Source organism: Macaca nemestrina, chromosome 20 (genome assembly GCF_043159975.1).
Source record: "Macaca nemestrina isolate mMacNem1 chromosome 20, mMacNem.hap1, whole genome shotgun sequence".
NCBI lineage: Eukaryota > Metazoa > Chordata > Mammalia > Primates > Cercopithecidae > Macaca > Macaca nemestrina.
In genome coordinates this window covers 8,048,894-8,070,327 of record NC_092144.1, presented here as the reverse complement: position 1 = coordinate 8,070,327, position 21,434 = coordinate 8,048,894, and the positions used below count along the sequence as shown (strand labels likewise).

General features: G+C 43.9%; 1 protein-coding gene across 7 annotated transcripts in view; it reads right to left on the bottom strand.

The window, feature by feature from the left end:
* Positions 1-21,434, bottom strand: part of LOC105482441 (heterogeneous nuclear ribonucleoprotein M) — a 43,977-nt gene that overhangs the window by 10,982 nt on the left and 11,561 nt on the right. The window contains exons 3-13 of one of the 7 annotated variants that reach the window (XM_011742829.3): positions 14,329-14,381; positions 13,411-13,418; positions 13,229-13,322; positions 11,555-11,593; positions 11,402-11,437; positions 10,546-10,699; positions 9,334-9,383; positions 8,079-8,139; positions 5,152-5,253; positions 1,893-1,937; positions 1,357-1,434 (exon numbers count right to left, since the gene is read on the bottom strand). In XM_011742829.3, coding sequence (XP_011741131.1) covers positions 1,357-1,434; positions 1,893-1,937; positions 5,152-5,253; positions 8,079-8,139; positions 9,334-9,383; positions 10,546-10,699; positions 11,402-11,437; positions 11,555-11,593; positions 13,229-13,322; positions 13,411-13,418; positions 14,329-14,381 — 720 coding nt within the window. Of the gene's footprint in view, positions 1-1,356; positions 1,435-1,892; positions 1,938-5,151; positions 5,254-8,078; positions 8,140-9,333; positions 9,384-10,545; positions 10,700-11,401; positions 11,594-13,228; positions 13,323-13,410; positions 14,166-14,328; positions 14,382-21,434 lie in introns of those variants that run through there. The other 6 variants (XM_011742580.3, XM_071088026.1, XM_071088027.1 and 3 more) reach the window with 6 other exon arrangements.

Genomic DNA, 21,434 nt, shown 5'->3' with positions numbered 1-21,434 from the left:
GCACTGGAAGAAGGGCCTGATCACCGGGGACAGCCACCTTTCAAGCCTGACAGTGATGTCTGTCCTTGTACCATTTTCACATTCTCTGTTATGACAGACCCGCAAAGGAAGGTTTATACCCAAATTCCTAATGACTTCCCATTCCAAGAAAGTTTCTGTGTAAAAAAGCAGCAGCTTTCCTGTGGTGAAGGGGAAGGTCAAAGAGTCACCAACACATAGAGGATTTCAAAAAGGAAGATTTCCAATTTATCATGCACACTCTGTAGCCCTGCTGGTGCCGTGGGCTAAGTGCTGTGCTGGAGGCACTTCTAGAAGGCAGGATTCCCACATGATGAAGTGCCAGGCTCTGGAGCCAGACAGCCTGGGTTCACATGCAGGCACCACTGTTTACCAGTCACGTGACTTAGGCATGTCACTCTCTGTGCCTCAGTTTTGGATGAAACGGGGATACCAGTATGTACGTATCATGTAGTTCTCACAAGGAATAAATGCAATACTACATTGTTATTATATTATCATTATATTTCTGTCAAAAAGTTGGGGGTGGGGGCCGAGCATGGTGGCTCACGCCTGTAATCCCACCACTTTGGGAGGCTGAGGTGGGCGGATCACCTGAAGTCAGGAGTTCGAGGCCAGCCTGGCCAACATGGTGAAACTCCGTTTCTACTAAACATATAAAAATTAGCCAGGCGTGGTGGCATACACCTGTAACCCCAGCTACTCAGGAGGCTGGGGCAGGAGAATCACTTGAACCTGGGAGGTGGAGCTTGCAGTGTAAGCCAAGATCGCACCATTGCACTCTAGTCTGGGCAAAAGAGTGAGACCCTGTCTCATTAAAAATAAAAAGAAAAGAAAAAAAAAAGAAAAGAAAAGTTGGTGGAGGATTTGAATTACACTAAACCAGAATTTGCATAATGCAAATACTAAATTAAAAGAGCCTGTAGACAAGGCTCTTTTTTTATTAACACCTCTATGGACAACTTGCAGCTGGGGCAGATGACCAAGAACTACCCCTTCCAGCGCTCCTAGAGACAGACAAACTTGATCACAAACTTTAAAGAATCCCTCATACTCAAGAGACCATAACCACAAACATGTACATGCTTTTTAACACTGTACTCGAAAATTACTGCAGAGCTTGGGAACACAGGACAGCTCAAAGACTAGCGACCAAGTGAAGTAAGTCGACTATTATGTCTAGTTCTTGAAATATTTAAGGCAATTCAAAAGACATTTGATTCGGTTGAAAAGCAGAAGTGAGAAATCACTTATTCAGTGGGTCTGTAGCCTAAGGTCACCTGAGAGGCAACAGCCGACAAAGAGTGGGTGAAAGCAGGAAGAAAACACGATGCTTACCATTTATCCTGCCCATGTTCATCCCAGATCCAAATCGACCCATGTTTTCCATACCACCACCAAAGGGCCCCTCCATTCCTGCAAGAGATGTTCACATTTCAGCATCACCCAACAAGACTGCTTAGACTGAGCAGGGAAAGAAAAATTCTATCACGTTTCAACTGGGGTATCTTCTGCCAAGAACTTATCTATCAAGTTTAAGGGCTTCTGAAAAACAAAAAAATGCTAGCACCCTTGTTTAAAAATCACCACCTTCAAAAAGCTGCTCTGATCCAACCCCCTCAATGAACAGACAAGCAAAAAGAGGCACAGAGATGGAGTGGTCTGCCCAAGGTCACAGAGCTAGTTAGTGAGACAGCCAGAACCAAAAGCCAAGACACCCGCTGGAAGGATGGACAGGCAGGAGGAAGTCATTTCTAGACTCAAACTGAAACCAAAGAGAATTTCATGCAGGGTTTAAACAAGAAAGAAAAGAGGAAAGAGAGAAAACCATGCCTAAAAGTGATTATGCTTGTACTTCATTTTAAATTTCTTACCTCCCATCTTATTTATTCCAAATCCTATGCCTTCCATTCCCATTCCTTAAAAAGAAAAAGTCAATGCAAACTAAAATTATGTCAAAGCAGTAAATAACATGTGAACTTAAAAAGCATAATTCCAAACCAGCAAAAGAACTCAAAAGAAAATCCCTGATGACAAGTATATTTTATATATTTTAATTAGCAAGAAAAAAAGCCCCTACCATTTCAACTGTCAAGTATCATATAGCTGGGCCGGGCGCGGTGGCTCAAGCCTATAATCCCAGCACTTTGGGAGGCCAAGAGGGGCGGATCACGAGGTCAGGAGATCGAGACCATCCTGGCTAACACGGTGAACCCCGTCTCTACTAAAAAAAAAAAATACAAAAAACTAGCCGGGCGAGGTGGCAAGCGCCTGTAGTCCCAGCTACTCGGGAGGCTGAGGCAGGAGAATGGCGTAAACCCGGGAGGCGGAGCTTGCAGTGAGCTGAGATCCAGCCACTGCACTCCAGCCTGGGCGACAGAGGGAGACTCCCACTCAAAAAAATATATATATAGCTAAAAAAAAAAAAAATTTTTTTTTTTTAGACACAGTATTGCCACCCAGGCTGGAATGCAATGGCACAATCTTGGCTCACTGCAACCTCCACCTCCCAGGTTCAAGCAATTCTTCTGCCTCACCCTCCCGACTAGCTGAGATTACAGGCGCCTGCCACCACGCCTAGCTAATTTTTTTCTATGGGATCTACACAGTTTAATGACCCAGTCGGGCAGGTTTTTTTTTTTTTTTTTTTTTTTTTTGAGACAGGGTCTCCTGTCACTGAGGCTGGAATGTAGTGGCATGGTCACAGCTCCCTGCAGCCTCATGTGATCCTCTTGCCTAAGCCTCCCAAGTAGCTGGAACTACAGGTGTACGCCACCACATCTGGCTAATTTTTTTTTTTTTTTTTTTTTTTTGAGATGGAGTCTCGCTCTGTCGCCCAGGCTGGAGTGCTGTGGCTGGATCTCAGCTCACTGCAAGCTCCGCCTCCCGGGTTCACGCCATTCTCCTGCCTCAGCCTCCCGTGTAGCTGGGACTACAAGCGCCCACCACCTCGCCCGGCTAGTTTTTTGTATTTTTTAGTAGAGACGGGGTTTCACCAGGTTAGCCAGGATGGTCTCGATCTCCTGACCTTGTGATCCGCCCGTCTCGGCCTCCCAAAGTGCTGGGATTACAGGCTTGAGCCACCGCGCCCGGCCGCTAATTTTTTTTATATTTTGTAGAGGTTGGGTCTCACTATGTTGCCTAGACTAGTCTCAAACTCTTGGCCTCCAAATTGCTGGGATTACAGGCGTGAGCCACCACACCACACCACACACACACACAGGCCTCAAGCTAGGCAGTATTAAACATGAAATGGAAACAATTGTAAGACACATTCTACGGAACATAAACTTTTTAGAAAATTTTAGGGAACAGAAATAGATTTTTAAAAAGTCCCTGTTAAAGGTAAAATCTTCAAAATAAAAACCAGTTCCTAAAAACACCAAGACTTCCTCCCCAACCCCCAGTCTTTCTGTTTAGATGTCAGACGTGGGGTGTGTGTGTTTTGGGTCAGGGGGAAACGTTAGAGCCATTTGAAGTCGTGGTCCAGAACTTAAGTCAGCCCCAGGGTGACCCTGGAAGAATCTAGCGATATGCAACACTGACAATGGTGGGATAGAGGGGCTTCCATATTCCAATTTCAAAGGATTCTAACAAAGACCAAAGTCTGAAGTCATTAAAATGAAATACTCCTTAATAGAATCAAAATACATCATTATACAGAAATGAAAATGCTAAACAGCAAAGCCTGAGTTTATTCTACACATTGAAGCTTTCATGCAGTTGCTTTTTTTTTTTTTTCTGAGACAGAGTCTCGCTCTGTTGCCAGGCTGAACTGCAGTCATGTCATCTCAGCTCACTGCAATCTCCACCTCCCGGGTTCAAGTGATTCTCCTGCCTCAGCCTCCCGAGTAGCTGGGATTACAGGTGCAAGCCACCACGCCCGGCTAATTTTTGTATTTTTAGTAGAGATGGAGTTTTGCCATGTGGGCCAAGCTGGTCTCAAATTCCTGACCTCGGGTGATCTGCCCACCTCGGCCTCCTAAAGTGCTGGGATCCCTGTCTTCCTTTTTTTTTTTTTTTTTGAGACGGAGTCTCGCTCTGTCGCCCAGGCTGGAGTGCAGTGGCCGGATCTCAGCTCACTGCAAGCTCCGCCTCCCGGGTTCACGCCATTCTCCTGCCTCAGCCTCCCGAGTAGCTGGGACTACAGGCGCCCGCCACCTCGCCCGGCTAGTTTTTTGTATTTTTTAATAGAGACGGGGTTTCACCGTGTTAGCCAGGATGGTCTCGATCTCCTGACGTCGTGATCCACCCGTCTCGGCCTCCCAAAGTGCTGGGATTACAGGCTTGAGCCACCGCGCCCGGCGGATTCCTGTCTTCTTAAAGACAACACTGTCCACCATGTTTCCTGTGACGGCCACATTGTCAGAGTGAGGCCCTCTCCACCGTTTTTCTTTGAGACGGAGTCTCGCTCTGTCACCCAGGCTGGAGTGCAGTGGCGCGATTTTGGCTCACTGCAGCCTCCGCCTCCTGGGTTCAAGCAATTCTCCTGCCTCAGCCTCTCAAGTAGCTGGGATTACAGGCGTATGCCATCACACCCAGCTAATTTTTGTATTTGTAGTAGATGGGGTTTCACCATGTTGGCCAGGATGGTCTCAAATCCTGACCTTGTGATCTGCCTACCTCGGCCTCCCAAAGTGCTGGGATTACAGGCATGAGCCAGCGCGCCTGGCCTCTCCACCTTTTTTGCATCTATCAATGCCCCTAGCTCTCTAGCAGCAGCTGTGCAAACACCAGGAGGGCCCACGGAGTCTTGGTAAGACACTTTTCAGGGTACTGCAGCAGTGCTATGGTCTTGTGGTCAGGAGACCTGCAGCCTGTCACTAACTGACAGTGTGACCTTGAGCAAGAGCAACTCTCTGGCTTGCCTCCTCTTATCAAATGGCACAACTATTTCAGCTTAGAAGGTTGTCGTGAGGTTACAATGAAAAAGTATAATGACTTTAAACAAGGATTCAACTTGATAAAAATACAAAATACTGCCTTTATTAAAAATGAGGCAGAGATGAACAGGAGGGAATTTTGTCCCAGTTAACTATTTATTCCATTTAAACTACTCAAAGTCCAGTTGCCCCAATAATTAATAATTTTCACTTCCCCAAAACCCCAAGCAAGGTGCACTATCATTCTCACCTGCGGGACCTATGTTTCCCATTCCGATGCCTTTATTCAGGTGATTGGCATCAATGGGTTGCCCTCCTGGTCCTAACCCCATGCCAATACCACCAAGGCCATCTGGAAGGAAAAGAGAAAGAAGTTTAGTTTTCCCCTATTTAGCAAACCTTGACCCTCAAAGGAAAAGAGTCTTTGTTTAGTGAGTTGCAGCTATCCACTCCAGCCTACCCACCCCCACCCACCAGTGACCCCAGGGACCAATGCAAAATTCAACATCAGCACATTTGGAAACAGAACCTTGTTCTGGCGTTTGGGATATGTGTGTATACAACAAAGGCGGCTGAAAACCAACACAGGGGAAAGTTAACAACCCCCACACTAAGATTCTTGAGAGCCTATTTGTTTCACTAACCCATGGACTGAGAACTGATCAAAAAAGGTGACTCAAGACATCAGGTGGCAAGCAGCACAAACGTGCCCAATCCCTAGTAGCCCAAAGGACGTTTCTCATGAAAAAACACGTTACAAACCAGCCAATCAACATCCTGGATGTACGCTACTCTCTGAATCTGGGTGGTTTTAGTAACAATGAACCTAATGTATGTATTCAAAGAACCTATCTTCCTTCCCCCAAAGCTTCCTAACCCACAACTGGATACCCAGCCCACACTCAACTCCATGCTCTACCAACACAAACAGGGACACAGAAATACAGGCTGGTCTCTGGAAACAGCCAAAAGAGCTGACACTTGCAATATGTGGGGTAACCACCATCTGAGGCTTAAACTACAACCAGGTAAGGTTTCAAAAATTATAACAAGGCCAGGTGCGATGGCTCACGCCTGAAATCCCAGCACCTTGGGAGGCCAAGGCAGGTGGATCACCTGAGGTCAGGAGTTCGAGACCATCCTGGCCAACATGGCGAAACCCCATCTCTACTAAAAATACAAAAATTAGCCTGGCATGGGCCGGGCGCGGTGGCTCAAGCCTGTAATCCCAGCACTTTGGGAGGCCGAGGCGGGCGGATCACAAGGTCAGGAGATCGAGACCACAGTGAAACCCCGTCTCTACTAAAAATACAAAAAATTAGCCGGGCGAGGTGGCGGGCGCCTGTAGTCCCAGCTACTCAGGAGGCTGAGGCAGGAGAATGGCGGGAACCCGGGAGGCGGAGCTTGCAGTGAGCCGAGATCGGGCCACTGCACTTCAGCCTGGGCAACAGCGTGAGACTCCGTCTCAAAAAAAAAAAAAAAAAAAAAAAAATTAGCCTGGCATGGTGGCGCACACCCATAATCGCAGCTACTCGGGAGGCGGACAGGAGAATCACTAGAACCCAGGAAATGGAGGTTGCAGCGAGCCAAGACCACGCCACTGCACTCCAGCCTGGGTGACAGAGTGAAACTCCATCAAAAAGAAAGAAAAAGAAAAAGAAAAAGAAGGAAGGAAGGAAAGGAAGGAAAGAAAGGAAAGAAAGAAAACAAAATTCATTTAAAAAGTAAATAAAACCTGCCACTACTTCCCAGGCGTTTAACCTGATTAACATTCCATCTTTAATTGCATAGCAACAGCAGCAAGAGATCACCAAGGTTACTTACTCCTCAAAACACTGAAGGCTTTGAAGTCAAGCCTCTGAAATGGCTGGGAGACCAAGAGCCATGGCTCCCTGGAGCAGTGTGCTCCACCTCCTGATCCAAAACAAGAGTCAACAACAGCCACTACCACGGTCCAGGGTGACCGCTGCTCAGATGAGCACACAGACAATTTATTTGGGAAATGAGTATGTTATGTCCAGGAAATGTAATCCTTCTCTAACTAATGTTGACTTTCAACAGATGAGCATTCTCATGAAGCCACAGATTTCCCTTCAAGATACATCTGTCATGCTGCCTTAATGATACGCTGCAAAGGTGCTCTGGCCTGGGCTCCCATCCAACTCAGTAAGTGAGTAGGGCCCTCAGCTTGAGCTGCTGCTCCAGACCAGGCCCCCTCAACCCACCTGGTGGAGGTCCCCGCAGCACAGCACACACAGGCCTCTCACCCTCACCCATCTTCCTTCTCCAGGAGGGCTTTACCTGTGCCAGTGACTCCCTGAAATGTCCCACTGCTGTCTGCACTCAGGTTCTGGCTTCCCGTCTCCGGCTTACGTAGGACTCTGCACTAATATTTGCCACTTCTACCTACGTGGTGGCCCATCAACTAGCCTTCCCTGTCACAAGACAGATTTTTCACCTGGGTGTCACAAATAGCCGATCCCTTTCCCCTCTGCATAGAAATTATTTGTTCAAGACACTTCACATACCATAAAACTCACTCAAAGTATTCAGTGGTTTTTAGTATATTGAGATAGGCAACTATCACTACCATTTAATTCCAGAATATTTTCATCACCCAAAAAAGAAATCCAACCTTATTAGCAGTCCCGTCCCCACTTACTCCTTCCTGGCCACAGGCAACCACTAATCTACTTTCTGCCTTTATGCATTTATCTATGTGGAGCATTTCCTGTAGATGAAATCAAGGTTCATCCACACCGCAGCATGTGTCTGTCATCCTGCTGCAAACAACTGTGTACGAATTTCTGTGTAGATGTCTAGTGTGCACTGCTAGTGCACATGGGACTAACCAATATCTTCTGAATTAGAGTGCAGCCTGGTTTTTATTCCCTTCACAGGTTCTGATTCTTCCCTCCCCAGGACACTTTCAAAATGCCTAACCACATCCTCTACATTTTGGTATTACAATCCTAGGATTAACACGAGGTAATCCTAACAATATCCTCAAACTGTGAATCTCTGCTCATTTCTTGCCCTGAAAAATCTATAGAAAAGAATTGGCCAAGAAAACTGAGGGCTAACCTGGCACAGGTTCAAGTGAAACTTTATGGTAATTTTCTGTTTCTTAGTATAACTCAAATTCAAACTCTCAGCCCTAATCACTGAAACACTTACGGGGAAGTTGTTGTGGACGCTCAGGAGGGAAGAAATCTCCTTTTGGTAAGGCCCTCTCATCCTGAAAGAGAAAGAAAACGAATAAATCTCAGTATCCAGTGCAGCAGTGTTTGCCACAGCCGAAGACTGAAATGGCCCCCCATCAAGAGAGGACTGGCTAAACACATTATCCACGCCATGGAGTAATATGCAAGGGTGGAAAGGTATGTGGAGCGTGCTTCCTATTTTATGTCAAGGTGAAGGATCAAAAGACATATGGATATTATCGTGGGGGATAATGGGGACCTGGGCAAGAAGTCCAAGTAGGACTCACACTATCTTCACGCTATCTTTTCATGCTTTTTGACTTTTGAGTCACATGAATCTATCATCTATTCAAAAAACTTAACTACTCTATTTACAGTAATGAAAAAATTGCTTTATAGTTTCTTTTATCTTTTTCCTGAATTTGAGCCCCGACTAGATTGCCCCCAGCATGTTCCAGTCATGCCTGTAGTAATTATTATCTTTGGCACAGCCACGGCAGAGCAAATGTTTATTAAGACTGAAATGCTCCAACAGACCTTTAAGAGCTGTCTGAATCAATGACTTAATTATGTTCACAAAAGATTCGATGCTAACCAAACATTATACTGTAATACTCTGAAAAACTGGAACCCCACATACATAACTATTCTTTGAAACAGATCACTTGCTCAACCAGGATACCCAGGTGACTACCTGTATGTGCCATGAACAGTCAACTGAGCAAAAGGAAAAATATCTAATGCAGTCAAGAGTTGCCATGAGCAAAATGTTTTGTTTTTTTTTTTTTGAGACTGAATCTCACTCTGTTGCCCAGGCTGGAGTGCAGTGGCACGATCTTGGCTCACTGCAACCTCCTCCTCCCAGATTCAAGTTGATTCTCCTGCCTCAGCCTCCCAAGTAGCTGGGACTACAGGTGCGTGCCACCACGCCCAGCTAATTTTTGTATTTTCAGTAGAGACGGAGTTCCACCATGTTAGTCAGGCTGGTCTCAAACTCCTGACCTCATGATCCGCCTGCCTCAGCCTCCCAAAGTGCTGGGATTACAGGCATGAACCACCATGCCCGACCAGCAAAATGTTACTTCTCTCACAAATTCACTCAACATACTGCACCTTATTTAACTTAGACTAATCCATAAATATTTTATAGTGGATATGTGTACATTCTTATTAATTCCATGTTTTTGCTAGCCTTGAGTATATCACACAGAAAGATCCTACTGACTTACCATCTTGACGTGCATTGGTCTATCAAATAGCAGTTGGCCATTGAACATAGCTGGTATTACAATTAAGGCTATTTCTTGCAATTCTAAAAATGTGCACAAGAGAAATACAAAAAAAAAAAAAGAGAGAGAGAAAGAAAGAAAGAAAAATACTCCAACTGCTACCAGTTCCTCTAAGTGATGAAATTATGAGCAATTTCAATTCTTCATTATACTTTCAACAATAAACATAAAAGGAACAATAAATAAAGCCGGCGGGAGGACAACTTCTGCTTATTCCTCAGGTGTGAAGCTTCATTTGTAACCTTATAATTTCACCAAACCATCCTCTTAAGCAGTGGCATCAAGGTTCTCTGAATGTGGCCAATGGGCCAGGCATCTACCACTATCTAAACTGAAGGACCATGCTTTCTGGGTAAGACATGCCAAGACGGTCTCGTCTGAGTTGCATGAATGTGCTCCTGTGGGGTACTCTCCACGGGATTAAAACTCTAGGCTAAGCCTAGGGTCAAGGAGAAGTGTCCTCTTCCAAAATGATGTCTACTCACTGGAGAGAGTGAGTAATCCTATAAGGATGTATTACACATGAAATAACAACCCAGTTTCTCTCTAGTGGTGCATTCTTTGGGCTTCCTCCTTCAAACCTAGACTCTTCTGAAAACAGTAGAAAGACCACTCATGGGCATATGCCCATGTTCTAACCATCCCCTCTATCCACACTGTATTGAATCAACTCCACCCCCAAAGAACCTTTTTTTTTTTTTTTTTTTTTTTTGAGACTGAGTCTCACTCTATCACCCAGGCTGGTGGTGTGCAGTGGCCCGATCTTGGCTCACTGCAACCTCCACCTCCCGGGTTCAAGCGATTCTTGTGCCTCAGCCTCCTGAGTAGCTGGGATTACAGGCATCCACCACTGCACCCAGCTAATTTTTGTATTTTTAGTAGAGGTAGGGTTTCACCATGTTGGCCAGGCTGGTCTCGAACTCCTGACCTCAAGTGATCTGCCCGCCTCGGTCTCCCAAAGTGCTGGGATTACAGGTTTGAGCCACCATGCCCGGTCCGGCCCAGAGAACCTTTTAATTCCACAGTAATGCATTCTCCCTAGTCACATAAAAAACATTAATACACAGTCACCTCTTCCTCACACAAACCTACATTACTAACACAGCAATTTAGGTCAAATTGTTCACAAGTTGAATTCCTGCAGAAGGATACATATAGCTTGCACAGCTTCAATGGACTGTTCAAAAGTTACAGTGCCTATTCCACGACTTTTTCCATCTTTATCTTCAAGAATGTCTGCTCGGACCACCACACCAGCCATACTAAATACTTCCTTCAGTTTCTTCCAGCCAACTTTATAATCCAGCTAATCGAGAAAGAACGGGGTAAAAACCTCAATGTAAACATCTTAAGAAACACATTTTTACTATGTGAATGAGACATGCTTTGGTTGGAAAAAGTATTAGGAAATAATGTCACAAAAACTAATCAACTGCAATGGAAATTTTAAAATAGGATTATAAAGCCTGGCCTTCACTGTAAATAAACTGTACTTAAATATATGGTTTCTTTTCTCAGAAACTTAAGTCACCTCATACTTCAAATTAATACTCATTTTCTGAACATTTTTAAAAAATTGTTTCCCTGATAAGCTTTACCATACCCCACCCCACCCAAGCTACTTTCTTCTAAAAATATCTCCCCTTGCAATGGTGGAGGTATCATTCACCCCAGACACAATAAGAGGAAGGTGTCAGTGCACTTCTGCTCGTACACTCTTACTCTGCACCAAAACTGCACAAATAAACCAACGGAGAATGCAGACTCGGTTACTGCTTGTGGAAACACCTGCAAAACTCAGGAATCACAGCCCCAATGAGACCATGGTCAAGCTTGTGACTTAGGAATGCAGACAAAGTCTACCTATACGGCTGATTTTTAAAGAAATCAAGAACACAACGCTTCTTTATATTTTTCTTCTCAAATGTCAGAATTACTTTTATAACATATTGACAAGGTCATTTCATAAAGTTATTTTCTACTTTAGATGATGGTTCTGTTTACTTACATTTGCTACAAATACTGTGCTTCCAAGTCTTCCAGCCTGTAATGCATGGATAATCTCATTTGGGATGTTGGGATTATTTAGGATACTGGGTGGGATAGTAATCATTCCTGGGCCACCTGGTCCCATACCCATCCCACCAGTCGTAGCCATCACCTTTTGCATTGCTCTCCTGGCATGTTCACCATCAGGATCCTAAAACAAGCACAAATGGTGTTACGTTTGACCCAGTGACAACGCAAACCATGCTTGCACAGTAAATGATATTCTCAAGACTTAGAAACTGAAAGGTTGTTTGGAAAGCATCTCTCAAATCTATTAACAAGAAAGTCAAATGAACTCAACTACCAGCTTAGAAGAGTCCAGCTAAAGGAACAGGAAAGGAAGAAAAGGCATGAAATATAGCACTAAAAACATAGCTCTCAACTGAACTAAGTAAAAAAGAAAAGCAGGGTAGGGAAGGAAACATGATTAGCTGATATATGTAGAACTGCCAGACTGAAATTAGAGCTTCGTGGGCTTGGTATAGCTGAATCTTACTAATTCATCAGTGGGGCTTTGTAATTTCTGCAAACCCCGTCAATGGCTTCCAGAAGTTTGAGAAACAGTTCTAGACCACACAAGCGCCCCCATCCTTCAAGTCCTTCAGGTGTTGGAGGCATGTGTGTGAGGGCTGCACAGTGAAACAACATCTGGGAAGGTCTGTGAAGCTCTGTACTGACTCTCTTCTTCAACTCTCTGTCCTGTCATTTACCACCATCAGCACTAAAAAAGACACCATAACATGTGAGAGACCTTAGACCCTACGACGCTTCACTCTCAATCTACTCATCTTCCTCCCCAAGAGAAGAGGTGAAAAGAAATCAAGAGGGATGTTTTTTTTGAGGCGGAGCTTTGCTCTTGTTGCCCAGGCTGGAGTTCAATGGCGCAATCTCGGCTCACTGCAACCTCCGCCTCCTGGGTTCCAGCGATTCTCCTGCCTCAGCCTCCCAAGTAGATGGATTACAGGCACCCACCACCACGCCCAGCTAATTTTTTGTATTTTTAGTAGAGACAGTGTTTCACCATGTTGGTCAGATTGGTCTCGAACTCATGACCTCAGATGATCCACCCAGCTCGGTCTCCCAAAGTGCTGGGGATTACAGGCGTGAGCCACTGCGCCCGGCCAAGAGGAATTTAATCAACAAAAAACCTTCTTCCTCGAGGAATATATTTGATTCAGATGAGATGTGAAAGCAGGTTTGAGGAATAACAAACTCACTTTATTTTTTATTTTTTAGACAGGGTCTCACTCTGTCACCCAGGCTGGAGTGCAATGGTGTGATTTCAGCTCACTGCAACCTCCATATCCTGGGCTCAAACGATCCTCCTGCCTCAGCCTCCCAAGTAGCTAGGACTACAGGCATGCGCCACCATGCCTGGCGAATTTTTGTATCTTTTGTAGAGATGAGGTTTCACCATGTTGCCCAGGCTGGAACAAACTCACTTTAAAAAAAAGAAACAAGATGGGCCAACAAGAAGGTTTAGACGGAGTAAAACTTAATGGCACAAACCCACGGGCTCACAGTTTAAGAGTCCCTGAGACAACAAGGCCTCAGACAAATGACAGATGTTAGATGGCGGTCAGCAGCCACCCAGGATCTGCTTGGCCACCACCCCAAAGTCCTTGCAGGGAATGGCCGCTGTAGGCTGTGACCAACACTCTTCATTAGAAACAACAGGCTGGCACTTGCTTTGTAAAATGCCGTCTGGGACCATGACCGTCTTTCCCTGTTCCAAAGTGGGATCACTCAACAATTACACACAGTATTCACAGTGTTAAGAGCTTACTTCTTTGACTTTCAGTGGTCTTCCACTCAGACTATGCTTGTTTAGGACTTCCGCAGCTTTTTTCATGCTCTCTTCCATCTTGAATTCAACAACACTATAGAGTTAAAAGGAAACGAGTCGAGTGAAACCAGTCCTACAAGTTAGAAGGCTCAAATACCAGTAAGTAACTAGACGATACTTACGCACATCCCTTTGGAGGAAGCCAGAGACCAGTCAGAAGAGCAAGGAAGGGGAAAAAGAAGAGAAAAAACAGTAAATACCAATGACAGTTACAAACCAATTAAAAATATGATTTATGTCACAAAGTCTTTTAAAATGAACCCTTCTAAGGGGAAGCTGACAGAAGTGCCTCGCCTCGCCTTCCTTGTTAAAAGCTGGGCTCCTTAATATCTCCTTCTCCTACGCATTACCAGCATTGCACTAGAGCTGCTGACGTTTAATAAGCAGACCTAAATTCAGGGTCTCCAAGAAATCACACCAACTTTAGATCTGCTTTCCTCTGTACTCAATCGAGTCCTTACCATATTCCTCCTAAATCCATCCCTTCCATAAGTTAAGCTCAACCTTTTGATTATTCTAAGCCATTCTATTGCACGACAGAAAATAGTTTATGTTCTCTTTAAACTAGGCCAATTTTGAACATTCAGGTTTTTAATATTTGGTTTACAATTTACTGGCACAAAGGCAACTTTTCGGAATCTTTGGTTCACACAACTTTCAAATTCAGCAAACAACCAAGAGTAACATTTTCTAGACAAGAACACACGTTTTACATTAATTATACCACCGCTAAAATTCCATGCATAATTCACACACAGCCAATTCCTCTGTTAACAAAGAGACAATGCTGCTATTGGTCCCCAGTTATCCAAATTGGGCATCCAAACAGAATACCAAAAAGCTCTTTGGCCAGCCATTTGGAAAAGCGGGACTCCCGTTTGCAAATCCCCTCCCACCCCACTCAAATGTTTGGCAAAATCAAACATAGCTACTGTAACATGAGCACTCACTGCCTTCCTGATTTCATTCGATTCCACGCCACCATACAGTTACATTTTTCATGTAGTAAATCCACAGAAGAAATTCTCTCAGACACTTACCCTTGACTTTCCTTCAGCGTCCATTAAGAGCTCCACGTATGTTACCTCACCAACTACAAATCAGTTTCCAGACGACACATAAACCAAGGGAGAAAAGCCAAGAAAACAATGGGAATTTAGAACAATCATCAGCAACCTTGTATGGAGCCTCTGCCTTATAAGAAAGCCCAGAAACACTCCATATTCTCTAAACCACCGAACTAGGCATTACAAGTGTGCAGTAAAAGTAGGTGAAAACACGTTAACAATATGTCCTTGATTTTCCTCCCACCACAAACAAGCTATTCCACAGATTTCCATATCAATTTCCCTGTCTGGAAGACTCATTCATGACTAGAGGCAATCCAAATCTATAGGAAAGAAGTCTGCGTGATTTACTTTCCTGGGGAAGGGAGGAAGTTTTACACATACACTCTCATTGGTGGCAAGTAGGTGAAATGCATACAAATTGCGATGCCATCGGGCTGAGCTCACATGCTATAAATACAAGGACGCACGTATGCGAAGGTATAGCTCACAGGCACACACAGACGCAGGGCCAGCTTCACGGGTGAGCAACCCGTGCAATCGTACAGAGCCCCGCACTCGGGCCCCCTGAGCTTGGTTCAAGGCTGTTATTGCTGCTATGACATTCTTAGTTTTTTTAACAAGAGGGCCCTTGTTTTCGTTTTGTGTTGGGCCCCACAAATTTTATAGCTGGTCCTGCACACAGCAGTAGGCTCCGCATCTGTAGAGGCAGAATGTTTGAATATAATAAGATCACAAAACCAGAGCAGCATCTGGATTCTCTTCAGTGAATTAGGCCAGGCTTCATTCTTGCTGCTTTCTAAACCTCCCCATTAAAGGACACAAATAAATTCAAATTTAGGGCTCAGATTTTGTATTTAAACAGTTAAATAGACTCACATGATTCTAATCTACACAAAAGGGAAAACAAAGCATTTCGAAAGTTTCTGCAGATTTTCCTCAAGGTTTGGATTGCCAATTCATGACCACCATGACCAGATGTTAGAATCCATCAAGACAACCACCAAAATGGCTGCTGAACTTGAAGATGGCACACAGAAAACAAATGTGAAGTGTTACCCTGGAGAAAACTATCTCTAACCAGACTCTCCAAAGTCAAAAAATGGGCTTTTGTTGTCCTCTGGATCGGTTTGGTTTAGCAGTAAAAGGGTAAAAATAACCTGCTTAACGGCCTCAACAAGTCCTGCCTATTCCAACTCTTTTGTTCAAAGGACATTAAAATTATGAGGCTATAGGAAGAAAAAATTTTAATGAAAAACAAGATAAAACTACTTTACAAAAAATTTAAAGATCTGAAGGACATATTTATTAATGGCTCTGCACACTGGTTGAATGCAAGAAAGCCAAGTGTTCAAAGTTTACATGTAGAGCCTCACCCTCTTTGTCCTCTCCTGAAATGTTTCAGAACTAAACACACACTTTGCACAAAACAGGAGAGAGAATCATCAGTGCAAAGAAATGAAGAAGGAAATAGGAGGGATCAGTACAATTTACTTTTGGAGTATGCACTCCTGTGGGGCAAACTGAAAAATGATCACAGCCAAGGGACAGCTGTACAAGGCAGCTTTATTTAACCCTTAAAAACCAAAGCAGTTCCAAAAATGCGGCCGCCCTGAGGCCATGTTAAAAGCCATTTGTTTCAAGAGCAGCAGCCATTCAAGGACCACCAACCCTTGTCTCCACTTTGATGAAAATGCCACATAATGTCAAAATAGTGACTGAAGAGGCCCCAAGTTTATTCCCTACCAGCTATGACTACCACCTAGTAACCTTTAAAAAAATAAAAGACTCACAATAATTAATTCAAGAGAGCTGCAACCATGTGGTCGAAATTCAAATCCTGTTGCATGGGAAGTTTCTAGTCTGTGTCCATAAGACATGTGATCAAAAAGCTGTAAGTGCAACCCAGAAACCAAGCAAATCCAAACCAAACTTTTTCCCATGGCCATAACCACTTTAACAAAAAGAGAGGTTTAGAAATTAGGACTTTTTCCACGTAACAGTCTAGTCTAGTAATAACACACCTGACTTCAATCCTTTGTATTAAAAATTTGCTTAAAACGTTCTCCCTCTTTTTACCTCAAATGGTATCATTGTTTAGCAGTCACCCAAGGGTCCAGCATGAGTAGTGCTGTTCCCGAGATCATCAGTAATGATTATGCTCCTCACAAACTCATAAAATTCCAACCTCTACCCTGAGAGACCACCAATTAAGTGTTAAGGGATCTGCAACAGCTGCTAATTCATACTTTCCTACAGGAAAATGGAGCCTTTAAAAGACCACCTCCCTTCTGGTTCTACAATAGCAAAGCAAAGATTTGTCTCATGTAGTCAGCGCAACTATCAACAAGAATGGGAGGGCAAAATTTGCCAAGTAAACACAGTCTGGTCACATTCCATGAAGTGAAGTTTAACGAGCAAACCATCCAGAGCAGATCACACAGTCAGGACTCAGGGACAGAGGTGACAGCTTGGCAGTAGCAGTAGTCTTACAGAAACGGCACTCGCAGTTATTAATAAAAAATATGGTTGCTCCTCTCCCTGCGTAAACAGGGATGGATTTCACGGAATCCTAAGAGTAGGCTGCTAAGACAAATTCTACTGCAGCCCAAAACATCAAAATATCGAAATGAAAAAACACATTAAAAAATCTAACACCAAATGTTATCTACCTCTATTTAATATGCTCTAAGAAATCATTTTTGACCAACATTTAAGTGAATTATTAAAAACACTGCCTCATTCTTAAAACACAGTAGGAGGATAAGCAGATAAGCAACCCAAAAAGAACTGAGGTGGTCCGTTGCAGCTACTGTGACCTCACTCTCCTGAACAAACCTTTAGCAAAGTGAGTATTTGTTTTTGTGTTCCCATTTACTGTTCAAGTCTGAAAAAAAAAAAAAAAGAGGGAATGCAGAGGCCGAAGCTTCACTGAAGAGAATTCATATGTGATAAGGCCTATAATTTTTTTTTTTCTTTTTAAACAGGGATTGGCAGGGCTTGCAAGTCAGGCATGTTGTCAAACATTCTTCCGTTCATAACGGTCAATTCTCAGGCTGCCACTCTATCGGGGGAGCGGAGTGCACAGAACACATGCACACTCTTTAATACAAAGACACCTTGAAACATGTCAAAATAATTATTCTACACAACGACTTGGCTTACGGACATGTTAGGAAATGACAGAGCCCATGCTCCTCCTTAATTGCGTGGCAACAACAGAACGGTATTGCTTCCCTAACACTAGAGACCACACAGGGTAAGCCAGACAGGCTGCACTGCTGGGGCTCAACCTAAGTATTCACACATATGAATGCTTTAGCATAACAGGCCTTTCTAAAATCCAGGCTGTGGCCGGGCCTGTAATCCTAGCACTTTGGGAGGCCAAGGCAAGAGGATTACCTGGGGTCAGGAGTTCAAGACCAGCCTGGCCAACATGGTGAAACCCAGTCTCTACTAAAAATACAAAAATTAATTAAAAATACAAAAAAAATACAAAAATTGTGGTGGTAGGTGCCTATAATCCCAGCTACTTGGCAGGCTGGCACAGGAGAATCGCTTGAACCCAGGGGACGGAGGTTGCAGTGAGCAGAGATCACGCCACTTCATTCCATCCTGGGAGAAACAGCAAGACTCCATCTCAAAAACAAAATAAATAAAATGCAGGCTGCATTTCCAACAAAGGAAAATATGAAGGAGCAAGTAGACTGGGTAGGGATTTCATTTAAACTGAAAATACAGGTCTGCCTAATAGACCCACAATGCAAATTATCTCCAGGAGCCAAGATGGAGGCTTTCTACTGGACTACACTTGCCCTCTGGGCCTTAGTTTTCTGTCAGCTGCAATTTGAAATTTACTTAACGTGGTGCATTAAATACTAACAGAAGGATTAAGTGCTTAAAAGAAATCTTTGCTTACACAAGTTAAACTGACTGCTGCTAAACTTGGGATTGACTGAGGGTAAACTACATCCCCGACCTTCCTTCCTCAACCTGGGCTCTGTTTACTCATTGCAGGTGCAGCTCAGTCCTGCTCTGGTGGCACTGCCCCACCTGGGTGCTGCCGGCTGCCTGGTGAGGCCAGGAGAAGCAGCCCAGCAAGGAGCTTCCACCACTCACACAGGACTTGATGGTCTCAAACAAATGTAGCACAACACTAAGTTTAAAAGCCTAAGATCGCCTTTTCTCACAGAAATCTTATTTTTTCCACCCAGTCCTTATGGTCAATCACTTTAAGTACATATCCCTGGCCGGGCGCGGTGGCTCAAGCCTGTAACCCCAGCACTTTGGGAGGCCGAGGCGGGTGGATCACGAGGTCAGGAGATCGAGACCATCCTGGCTAACATGGTGAAACCCCGTCTCTACTAAAAATACAAAAAACTAGCCGGGCGTGGTGGCGGGCGCCTGTAGTCCCAGCTACTCGGAGGCTGAGGCAGGAGAATGGCGTGAACCCGGGAGGCGGAGCTTGCAGGGAGGCGGAGCTTGCAGTGAGCCGAGATCGCGCCACTGCACTCCAGCCTGGGTGACACAGCGAGACTCCGTCTCAAAAAAAAAAAAAAAAAAAAAAAGTGCATATCCCTTTACCTGTCAGGATACAAACTGGGGAGCTGTAGCCTGTTAAGTCACTTTCAAAGGCATAAATGACCAGTTCACTTCCTATGTGGATTTTTAATAGGAAATCCTAGAATGCTGCTAAATGCTAAAACTAAAGCTGGAGAATATGCAGCTGGTATGAAAGATGGCAAAAGGATCGAGAGGGAGGGAGGAACATGTGAGACAATCTCCCCCAGGAGTATCCTTAGAAAAAAAAGCTCCCCTCTTGGCCTCTCAAAGCTAGCTACTTTAGTTCCGAGAGGCTGCAATTAGACAGTGCTACAACAACAGAAAATTTCAGTTGAGGACAACTAATTCTAGTTCTGTTCTACTCATTTCCTGAAACAAGGCTAAGATTCATCAGACCTTAAAATGTAGACTGATAAAGAGTGCTTAGATTACGACAGCCCAAATCTCTGTGTTTTGGAATTATTTTGAGACTAATACTTTTAGGGTTGTAAGTGCCTCTATCTGCTAGTTCTTCCTGTGTATAGTCTTCAAAACACTTAGAACTTATCGGCAACAGATTTCAAGTAAATATTTCAGATGTAAACTAACCACTTAAACATTTTTTGTATACCAAAACGGGAATAAAAATGTCTTTTTAAAAGCACGTAAGAAGAAGAGTATTTCTTAAGGACTCATATGTATGTAAACACAGTAAATTTCTTTAGACCTCACATACTGAATATAACATTACCATAAAAAGATTACCTTTCTCTTATGAGTCACTTTACCCACAATCCTATACTGCTAATAATTTAATTAAACAGCAAAGTAATTAATTTAACCACTACAGGGGAGCTCTAAACAAGAACATTTTAAGGCTCATTAAAAATAACTGATTTACTGCACACCTGTAATTCTAAATTACACCACCAAAAATACACTGAGAGGGCTGAGCCCGGGCATTCGTAGCAGTATGCCAGGGGAATATGAGAACCAGTTTGGAAGTATCCAAATCAACCACCAGGCTGGCTCCACACTTAAGAGTGCAAAATAGTGAATTGAGGTGAACTGCTTCTACATCCAGAAACACCATGGCTGCTGCTGCTACTACCAGCTTGAAGGTTTCCCAAACCGAATTACTGAATGGTAAAGCAGTAAAAATGTCACCTACTTTATCCAGCATGTCCCAAAACTGGTTCACACACTCCTAAAAATGAAAAAATAATTTGGCCTGCAATCTCTTACAAAATTCTAACAATTACATTTTCAAAGCCACATTCCTGGTTCTTGGAACTACTATACCTTATTATCAATGGAAATAGCAATTCAGCGGTTCAACCAAATCACGAGAACACAAATTTGGAGGTTATTCCAAAAGCTAATTCGAATGAGGCCCAACTGTACTGTACAGAAATTCTAAGCTTCTATTGAAGCAGCAGTCCCAAAAACCAAGAACACTGCATCTGGGATGCAGCATGACACGCCCTCAGACAAAAAGAAGAAACTGCACTCTTGCCCTAGGAGCAATGGCAGGAATGATTTGGCCGATCAAGGCAGGCACATCAATCTCACACCAAAACGTTTTTCCATCTGTGTTATCTGGAGAAATACCACGTGGGAGCAGCACGCGTGACTGTCTGGAGAGGTTCACAGTGCCTAGTGCTTCTTGCATGTCATGGTCAAAATAAGTGATGGGACAATGATGGCAGTGCCATTCATAATTTCAAAACCCAATGCAGGGAGCACCAGTACACATACCAAAATGGCCTATCCACGGGGCATCTCTGTCACTGAAATGTTAAATCATTTGACAAATCAAGCTCACATCTCTTTTCATAATGAATGCTCCAGAAAACCAATACCTTTCAGTCATGCAAAGACTCCATGAAGGGTAGTTTGAGTCTAGGTCGGGGTGGGGGCCTCAAGGCAATATACAAATTGTTCTCTATCACGGTGTTGTCTAAACCAGGGCTGAGCAGTCTCTTTAGTCCTAAGTGCCACCAGCAGGGCCAAGAATCAGTAAAGAAAGGAAGACGACAGCAGCACAGGAGGGAAGGAGGAGAGAGAGAGAGGACACCGCAGTGTGCACGGGGGTGAGGATCACAGAGGCAGGCCTCCTCGGGCCTCCTGGTGGCAACAGAGCTTGGTTGCTTCCTCTGCCCTCGGCTGGAAGGTGGATACCTAGGCTATGACAATCCACATCCTAAGGCACCGTGTTACAAAGCAGATACCTTATTTTGAGCTCTCCAATGGCCAACCTACTCTATTTTTTTCCCAGAGGGGAAAAAGCCTAATAGTTAAAATACAGGCTAATGTTTTATAGTTTGGAATCTGAGGAGCAAAAGGTCCAGCTACCAAATTTTGATCCCAGGAAGACATCCACAAAATTTTAAACAAGCTATCTTCCCGTGAAACTTAAAAAGCTTAAAAAAAAGAAAGAAAAAAGAAAAAAAAAGAAAAAAGAAAAAAATAAAGAAAAGGAAAGAAAGGAAAAATCTCTCCCAACTAATGTGCAAAATTCAAAAAATTTCAACACA